Source organism: Ylistrum balloti, unplaced genomic scaffold (genome assembly GCF_031769215.1).
Source record: "Ylistrum balloti isolate Yb309-2 unplaced genomic scaffold, AGI_CSIRO_Ybal_v1 Utg369858, whole genome shotgun sequence".
NCBI lineage: Eukaryota > Metazoa > Mollusca > Bivalvia > Pectinida > Pectinidae > Ylistrum > Ylistrum balloti.
In genome coordinates this window covers 103,816-114,537 of record NW_026782007.1, presented here as the reverse complement: position 1 = coordinate 114,537, position 10,722 = coordinate 103,816, and the positions used below count along the sequence as shown (strand labels likewise).

At 32.0% G+C, this 10,722-nt stretch overlaps 1 protein-coding gene across 1 annotated transcript; it reads left to right on the top strand.

The window, feature by feature from the left end:
- The first annotated feature begins 298 nt into the window (after positions 1–298).
- LOC132545833 (uncharacterized) lies at positions 299–10,156 on the top strand. Its single transcript, XM_060209501.1, has 8 exons — positions 299–993; positions 4,034–4,055; positions 4,439–4,456; positions 4,823–4,855; positions 5,635–5,724; positions 6,917–7,085; positions 7,735–7,827; positions 8,566–10,156. Exons 1-8 carry the CDS (start codon positions 661–663, stop codon positions 8,789–8,791), a joined length of 984 nt encoding a protein of 327 aa, XP_060065484.1. The 5' UTR covers positions 299–660; the 3' UTR covers positions 8,792–10,156.
- Positions 10,157–10,722: the final 566 nt, after the last annotated feature.

Below are 10,722 nucleotides of genomic sequence, written 5' to 3'. Positions count from 1 at the left end.
TGTATAGAGTGCCAGGCATGACGATTCTCACATCACACCGCGTTGTTACGCGGCCTTGACAGTTTCCGGCAGTTAAGTGTAAATGTATAAACATTACCCTCATGTTACCGGATAGAAATATACACGGAGAAAACTATTTTTATACCTGCTCAGGCACATATAGTTTTTATTTAACTATTTTTAGATATATGGATAAAGCGGTCATGCACTAAACTGATTTTAATTTACAACACTATAAAACGTCCGGTAGGACTTTACTTCTATTACAAATTATCTGCAAAGAGTACTTTTAAAACGCTGTTAAAAGTAAAAAGAACGCAACGAAGGCTTGTGAAGTATTCAATATCACAGATCTACTAGTGACAAATTGAACATTACACAATGAAAAACACGTGAACAGAAAAATCGTGCTGTCATATTTAGATGCCAGCATTAAATGGAAAGAAGTTCTTTATTCCTGGAAGCATGCCCTTTTAAGGATTTATTGTGACCAATTCGCCCCGCCTATATACATATAGACACCGCCTTTGGGCCAAACCAGAACATTACCGTCACCTGGCCCGGGATACCGACACCAGATACACCAGGTACCGAAACTCTGGGGATGGCATCTGTGGTATTCCAATAGGGGATTCCCGTTAGAAAACATTTTACTTAAAAATGGAGTGCAAAGTGCAAAAACGTTCAGTCATTGTCATCAACGATAAAGACGGATCTCCCGCCACGGGTCAGACTTGCGCCTCTTGCAGCCGTTGTTGCTCGAAGTTTATCAGCTGGACGAATCTCGGTCTTCTCTTCGTATTATTTGTATCAAATATTTTTCTACATTACAAGTGCATGCAAATATCGAATGAACTGTCAGTGCTACAGCAATCGCAGAAAAGAGAAATTCCTCCTCTCGCTAGCCAGCTGACTTCATCACTTCAGAATCCCGCAAGTGTGTTCCCCCATCAAAACAAGGAAAGAAGCATTCGGAAGAGAAATTACCGCCAGGTAATCCTTTATTTGAAATGATAGCATGTTATGTATAACTAACATTTATTAAATTTATGTTAAACTCGCAAATTATCTTGTAAGGTAAACAAGTGTCTAGCATATCACTTCTGCTATTTAACAGTAGGAAATAGATACACAGTATTTTGGAAAGGGTTTGAAATCGTTATCATTTCGTAGTAATATTAACAAGAATCGTGTAGCACAATAAGATATAGTAAACATACAGGTAGGGTTTTTTGTTTACTTTGTAAAAGGCATATATAAGGATTGCACGAATTTACTATTAGATATAGATAGCTTGTTTTCAAAATATATAAAAATTCCACCGAATTATTGTATCGAGCTTCGACAACACGTTAATGCTGTTCAAGATGTAGTTTGTAAAAAAGAGAGCTGCGTTTAGAAAATTTAAATAGATATGTTACTATGACACCTGTTAATCTTTAATTAGTGAATAGAAAATTCAAATAGAGAACTTGAGACAAAAGATAAACCTGAAAAACAATCACGAAATCATGTCATAGGTATTCGGCATCCTTTTCATGTCTTAGAAGAAAACAAACAGCTGTTGCATCGTTTGTATTGGATTTAAATTTGTACTCAAAGTTGCCTTTTTGGAAACAAAATCATTAAAGCCGGTTTCCATCTCTGTTTAAAATGCTTTAATTGTTAATCTTATTTGCATTTTTTTTCGATGACATGTCTGTATGGAACGCAAATCATTAAATCATTTTGACCAAAGAGCAAAGAGGTTGAAAATAAAATCCTAGATATGTAGTTTAAGTATTAGTTCATCATAAACATATTGTTACAACTGATTAATACATTCCTCTCTTCTTTTCAATTAATACGCATCCATTCCAAATACAAATTGAGGTTTAGCTCTATCAGAAAGATGTTAATATTCACAGATGCCGGTTCACTTTTTGTAAAAAGAAAAAATATTGAAAATGTATGATTTGCATTGATAAAATTATCCAATATTATTGAAATGGTTAGTGTCCCTCCCAGTTTGTGTCTATTTCGGCTGAAGCTGATAATACTTAATTGCCTTCTAGATAAATTTTCTATCAGCCATAAAAGGATAAAGGAACTTCATAATCTAATTTTTATTTCTAAGGCGGTCTAAACGCTATTGATTAATTGATTATATGCATATTTGTACTTATATCATAATTAATGTACCGTCAGTTTGTACTTAATTCAATCATTATCTTGTGCAAATAAATCAGGTTTATCATAACATCAATTTAAGTTTATCATAATATTGTTGTACTTTTCATTCAAGCTTTCAATGTAAACACAGTTTTTATGCATATCAACATATCTTCATGATTGAAGAACTACCAAAAGTGATTTTAAAACAGGTAATAGATAAATATTACTTAGTTGATAATAATTTTCAACAAATATATATACATGTGGACAAATAACAACGAGCTTGACAACTTCTACCCCGTCCCCTTTCCCTATGCTATAGTAATTCAAAATAATATCATTGATAAAAAATAAAATGGCAATGTCGCACATGTACTAATCACTGGCAACGACGGTGGTACATCAAATCAATAACATAAAAGAGACGTTCGATCGGTCTGGTGTGCATGTCGCTGTTAAGTATGTTAAAACAACTTAAAATATTTAACGCCTTGGTAAGCATTTGAGGCGTGTTTCCTTTGTTCTTCGAGTTCACAAAACTATAATTTTATATAAATTATTGAGATATGTCCCGAATTCCTTGTTTTAGTATGATTCAGTGTCATGTTTGAATATTTTCATGTGTATTGTCAAAAATATATAGATCACATGTACAGGTAACCTATTAAAATGACCTTACGTATCGATACACATAGCTTGTAGATATCAATAAACGGAACCCTGACGCAATTAAAATTATTCAGTGGTGTTTACTTCAGTCTCCATAAATGTATATGTTAAATAGTATTACTTGAGAGAAGGCTGACTATTAACACGAAATATCTCTCTCTTCGAGTAAATGAAAGAAGGTCGACTCTTAACATGTCTTAATGCCGCAGGTATCAAGTACCCTGTAAAGGAACATTGTATAATGGACACAAGCGAATAGCACATTTTAATGCAACGTAGAATAAGACACAGTGGAACAAAATTAAAAAGCATAATATAGCTGTTTTGTCCTTGTAGAAACTCATCAATGATGCTAAAGGCCTAATTTTAAGTTATCTTTCCAATCTAAAGGCAATAGTTAGAAATTATTCTGGCTTCACATGGTATTGTTAAAGGGCGATAATTTGATGGATTTGTAACATGCTTTCACGAGTTATTTCCCATCGATAAACAAAAAACACTGCATATGATAAATGCGGTGAATAGCAAATATTGATATTAAATGACACAAAGAATTTGTGTCAGGTTATTATTATATATTTTGTTTTGATCATGATTGTCGAAGGAATATTACGTATTTGCTGCCATTTATACTTGTACGCTTTCATTAAGATACAAACTTTGATCTCATATTTCATTTTACAACTAATGGCATGACTTTGAGCTTTTTTACTTACATTACACGAACAGTTTTAATGGACCCATAGCACATCATTTTGACCAAGAAAATATATATTTACGTAATTGTTTAACAAAGCGCCGATTTCTCTTTTTAAAACGTTCTGTATATTGTTAACACTGCCCAAGTTTGCATGTCAGTCTTAAAATGTTAGCCCGGTTCTGCTTTGTTTTGCAAATGTGATGAACATACTTAATGTCATTTCTGGTTAAGAAATCTTCAACAAACCTGTTTGCAGATTCATTCAAAATCTCTTCTCTTTACAAATCATATATATAAACTATGTTATTAAACGGAAAGAACATCAAGTTGGTGATGGACGAAATAGTGTTATAATGCACTTTAATTCATTGTTTGGCCCGATTGTATCCAAGAGTAGATTTGTATAGAAAAGGTGCTATCTAATTAAGAATATTTTACACAATCTTTCATATTCGTTACATTCTAAACTGGAATCGACCTTAATGATTTCTCATTTCATTTTCCATACAGACCCGGAGACGTAGAAGAGAAAGTAAGTTTCCTCCCACAATAAGACCCCTCGCGCGCTTACATCCGGGCCAACAAGAGTGATTAGTATAAGTTGACATAACTTGTTTCGCAATTGTTGTAAAATAAATAAAGTTTATATTTTAAGTTTAATCTAAATATATTTAATCTAGAAATACACAGCAGATATCAAAACTTATAATTCGTCTTCCCTTGTTCAAAACATATAGTTGAATACATGCATAATATCAATTGCATTCTCTTCTCAATTTATATTCTTTACAAATCTTAACTATTCATCTAGTGAAAAATGCTGAAAGTAATGTCTTATTTAGTTTGTTATCGTGGTTTATATCTTCACGTATCAGGTTGAAATGTAATACACCATATTTTTCTATTCGTTTCCAGTTTTAAACCAACTCGAAAGTAAGTAGCCAGATTTGTTTCGTTCTACTTATTTTTGTCACTTAAAAAGATGTAAATGGATGTATAAAACAGTAAAAGTTTTATCTCAATGTAGATGAACACATTTTCGCATTCATTGCTAATTGAAAACGCCGTGTAAAACAATTCACTACACTGTATTGAATTGTGTTTGTATCATGATAAAACTGCAAGATTAATAGATAAATCAAATGAAGGTGTTGTCTTTCTTATTAGTTCCATGTCAATAATAACTACAGAATACTGAAATATCAGTTTACATGCAGTGTAAATTAACATTTTGTATTGTGTACACAACACCTCCTTTCTAATGTTTTTATCTTATTGGTATGTTCTGTTTTTGTTTAGTAACGACTCAACGCAATAGGGATGCCATATCTCGTAAGTTTGTCTTTTTTCGGTGTTTATTCTCATGCCATAATACTGTAGACGTACATATTTAAGTGTTAATCTTATTTTAGCGGTTTTCGTGCTTAAAGGTTTTACGTTACAATATGCTTACTCCTGTTACTTCTGTACATAATTTGTATATGTATGATTATTGATGTGCGAATTTGTCATTGTACTAATTTACCGAAATGTAATAATTCGCAAAAAAAAAAAAAAAAAAAAAAATTAATGTGCTAAATCAAGTAAATCTAGAGTAATTAAGAAGTATAGTATATGGTAATTTTGTAAAAGAAATATACCATGTACAATAACCATCATCATTACAGTTTATATATAATCAATGAAGTAATAGCAAAAGTACGGACAAGTGAATTGTAAAATTTTCGAAGCAATCTGCCCTTTATCAAGACACAAATATTACGTAAATTACATCACATACATAGAACGTAGAACAAATACTGAGTATAAAGTTAAGTCAAGATGGACGCCGAAGGCCCCTTATAAGGGATATCCTTAGTTGTTGTATGGAAGATGGTGATTAAATATGAAAAATATCTTATATCAATTCACAACACTTTTATAAGTCAATAACTGAATTCCGTTTTGCCATTTTGTATATTCTGGACCTATCAGGGTAAATATGAACTTGTGTTATATTGATTGAAACATGTTTACATCGCTGTAAAAATAGACAAAAATATGAATTAGTGATTTTCTAATTGACATCACTTAAATTTTTAGCTGATAAAAGTGGTAGTCATTTTTTCCAGGAATCCTCAGCCGTCCTGCCATACATATGAGGGGATCCGATGGCGCAGAATCTGACGCAGTGATCCAGAATAGACTGTTTTCAACAAGTGGTATATAACTTATAACATCACTTTAAATACAAATACAAAATATACAACAGCTACTATATTGGATATATACAGATATTCCCTTATAAAATGAAGGAGGTATTATTATACCATTTGGTAATTTGTCAATCTGGTCAAACTGAATCAAAATCACTTCGTTTGTATTCAAAACTGATTTTAACTTATTTTTCCTCGTTACTTTGATTCCATGAGTTCAAAAAGGAAAATACCGACATGTGAATAGAAACTTGGTTCAAACACAAATTCGATGAAGCTATGACAACATAAGAACAAAATAAAGATTCACATGTTTACTAAAGAAAGGGTCGAGGAGAATTACACCAAATATTCTGGAATTAGGAAACGTCTTTTGCTTCATCGATTCTTATCAATTCCAGTAAGTAATGTTACGTTCCCAAATGTTAACAAAGTAAACAAATAGGTTATAACAGCAACTTGAAAATGTGTAAGAGTAGTATCATGTTTATTATCAATGATACTGCAATGACAGCCACATGATTATGATGATACTGTAAGTTCGTAATTCTGTCTTGTATACTAATTGCCCCCAATCAGGTTTTTTACCAATTAACAAAGTTTCTAGTCTTTGTTATTTCATCACAAAAGTAATATTGAATAAGGAACTAGATTGCATCCTTCGAGCCAAAGTTAATTGATGACTACACAACCCTAAGCGTATGCTTGTACGTTTAACAACAATTTGCACACACGTTTTATCAGTTTACTATTTTTTTTACATTTGTATCTTAATATACTTATATGGTACATTATATTTTAAAATTCAACTTTTGACCATTTTCAACACCATTAGCTTTCATAGGAAGTTCATAAATACATAAATTAGTTTTTAAAAAATAAACTTTATATATTTTTCAAAAATAGCTAAAAAGTTTATATTAATCACTCTTGTTGACCCGGATAGAAGCATGCGAGGGGTCTTACTGTTATAGTAACAGGTTTACCTAAATGGTCAGACATGTGACCCCATACCTTTTTAGTTCCGTTCCAAGAATCGAAACTCCCACGTCTAAGTGAAAGGCGAATACGTTACAACAGCGCCGCCTGACCACTGGCAGATGTAATGCTCTAAATGGTGAAATTGTATTCTGGAAGTATATCATTAATGCTCACCAACACACCATCAACTTTAACAGGCGAATACTTTATTTTGTAGAGAGAACAACTTTATTCAGATGGAATCACCAAGATCCGAGCTATCCGAATCCTTCCTTTCAGTATGTAAATGAAGTACAGGATAGTACCAAAATATTGGCCGTCAATATTACCAACCCGGGGTTATATCTCATCTACAGCCAGGTGGTAATCAAAGGACCTTATTCAGGGTATGTGTTCTCTTAATGCAAATTATTTACAGTACAACATTGCCAACTATCACAAAGCTACCTACCTATCAGTGCAATCCTTATTACACAAAGTTTCGTTATGGCATATATGTTATACGACCTTTTGGAGTTGACAGTGTGATGTTGGTTCTATTATGATTTTCATAGTTAATACGCATTGTGTCGCTATATAGAATTTAAAAAAAACGAAATTGAAGATTTTATTCCAGTCTAGCAGAATGATATCATGTCAAACTTGTTGTTTTAATAAAATGGTTAACGGTATGTGAAAAATATAGATAAATCACAGTAGCTTCCATTTCATACAATATCAATGAAACTCGATAAAATGAAAAATTCTTGGTCTTGTTCAGAAATCAAATCCGTCAAACATGTTTACGAAAAAATAACCATATGGCATCACTTTCTCTTCGCCAAAATTCACCGTTGTTGCATTCAGATCAAAGCCAAATGCGGTATTATTTACCAAATACGGAAAAAACTTAAGGAACCACTTAAGAGTCAAATAAAGTTAAAGTTTTCAAATATTTTGAAATGAATTTTATAGGGACATATAGCCTTTTACCATGTAAATAAAACACTGTGATGGGTGTGATCACAGAATGTGACATGTTTTCTGTGTCCACAGCTTTGATCCTGCTTACGGAGTAGAGACTGTCAGGAGGAGGCAATCACTACCACCAGAAGTACTGTTGAGAAGTTACGTCACTCAGGATGGTCGGTGAGTAATATACTAACTCTCCTTTTAATTTTTCTTAATGAACGTCTCTTACCTTTTGCTGAAATGTAGTTAAATAACCCTTTTCTTTTTTGAGAACATTGACATTTCTTTCTTTGATTGCCCAATATGTACAAGGATGTATTTGAAAGGTAGTTGTGTAAAACGCTTTACAATCAATTTATATCGAAATCGAAACTCTTTTCAAAACTGTTAGATGCATGTACAAAATAATGACCTATAACTTAAATAACGTATTTTGTATCATTTGTGAACTACATATAATGAGTACGCCAGTAATATATTAAATTTTTTATATCATATATATTCTTATATATATATATTATATTTCAATCTTTATATTCAAATAAATGAAGTTTTGTCATTATGTTTAAAAACCAATTTACAAAGAAGTTCTATGTTAGTGCGAAAAGACAACAATGTTAACTCAAAGAAATGGGTTCGAACGGTTTTATTAACGAAAATTGATTTCATGTTGAGTGATCATGCAAATGTGGAAAAAGATCGAACATGTATATGTGAAGACAGATTTATATGATAACGACCGGAATATTTCCACAGCACCATTGCCTTAAAAAGTTGAGGAAAAATGGTACGAGAAAAAAGTGTATAAAAACGTGATACCAAAGGAAATGGATGTAAAAATAATGAAATTTCAGAAACTATTAAGAATATATGAAAAAGTGACTCATTCTGATGGATGTCTTCTTTGTTTTAAAGTGGAAGTGCATATCCGAACATGGCTTCTAACACAACCACACGATATCCGGTGGACTTCATCAATCACATAGGCATGTTTGAACTGCAGTGTGACGACATCATTTATGTGAGAATTCCTTCCCAGTCATCTCATGGAAATTATCTGAGGATACCCGAACAGACATACTTTGGTTTGGAGCTTATCAAGCCTAAAATCAGCTACCTGGAACAACTTTACGGATGCTAGTAACTAAATAAACAAGAAGCATAGATACAACTACCTGATGTCACCTAGCAGTTTATGTAAATTTCTAATATCGCAGGGTATCTAGCTTCGGCAAGAGTCGTCTTTCACAGCCTCAAAAAATTGATACAATGGATATTATTTCATTAGTTAAATCGATCATCGAGATACTCTTATATTTGAGAACTTAACGGAATAGCATGCTTTAATGTATCGACATTCTGACATTCATTTGTAACAACACACTTTTTACTTTCTCCTGAAAAAAAGAGTTTAATGATATCAAGGCGTTGAACTTTATGGTTTCATGTCTCCAACTGTGCACAAAAATAATCTTATACACTTAGTAAAGATAATATTTCGTAGCAGTTTGATTAAATACATTTAAATACCTATTAGATATATTGACTGAGTTACTTATCTGTGCAAACGAGGTTTCGCCGCTACATTGGGAAGAGTAAGAAAAGAAAATATTTTCTCTACTTATCGTTAAGTGTTTATAGGGTATATTAAATCTTCTTTTTCTTATAAGCTTTCATTTTTTAAACGTGTTGATATTTTCTTTATAATCAGGGAATACTTAACTTAAAACGCATAACTTTGAGCATCGAAATACGACTTTTATTTTTTCTCTTATGTTATTTATAACACTAAATGTACATAAATCTACATATTCAGATATATTGTTCCAGATTATAACTAATCAAATATCTTTAAAATATTTCCCATCCTTCTAGATATCACACTGTTTCATTTTTTTCGTTGCTTTCCAGCGTGAACATCACTTTACTTCAGCGTTTGCTGATGATATATTGACATAGAAACTTCATTTGTACATAATTCATCCATGTTTTCACTTCATTGATATATATGTAAATATATATTTCTTTTATTTCCTTTTGTTTCCTACAAGTAATAAATTGACTCCATAAATGGCATAAGTTTCGTGAATGGCAATCGAGATAATTAAAATGATTTGATATAACGTTGATGACTTAGTTCACTTGAGCTTTTGTAAAAAGCTTACATGAGTTTTATTTATTTACATGTCACGAGATCACGAGTTCAATTTCCACTGTCGACTTTGCCTCTGGCATATTTCATTGCACATGGATTGAAGAGAAGAATATATGAATATTTTTGCTTGGCAGGTTGCTTATAATTGTGACATGCAACGCTTATATTATGATTCATTTAGAAATAAAAAAAAAACATTTTTGACAATTACTGTTTAAGGTACGAAATTGCTTATCTGCAAATTGTTTTTATCTATACTTTATTTCTCTGTTTGCAATTTAATTTGCCATAGTAAGCGTGTTTCCTTTAATTGAACTTGAAAGTATATTGATTTCATGCATAAATAGTTGTAAAGACAGTATATAAACTTATTGTCTTTATTAGATATAACATACATGTTGTTGGAATGATTTTCTGAATAAAATTGTATAAAGAGACCACGAGTTTCTCTGTCATTTTTATCATTCAGAATACCGATAATTTCGTAGTCAGCAGTCAAATCACACTACGAGTACTTTTTACATATACAATATATATAAATTTCAATATAAAAATCAAATCTGGAACCTTCAACAACATAACTGTATATGATGCATTGTGTTAACTTAATAACAGTGTGGACATTGTAAAAACAACTAAGGAAGACGATTTTGACTCGTACCTTTCTGGGTTTCAAAGTCACGATCTTCGGCACCAAATCGCCTTGTCAAGAAATGCCAGACAGCTTAATCATTACACCACCACAACATCCCGAAAGAGGATGTTTGGAAGTGTACCGATAGACAGCAGGACATTCTTGACAACCTGTCTGATTACGTAATATGAAAACCTGGATCGAAATGCGTGTACATGAGTATGAATTGTAAACTATATAGTAAAGTATGTTAAGTTCACTCTACACCATACGATTGTTTACG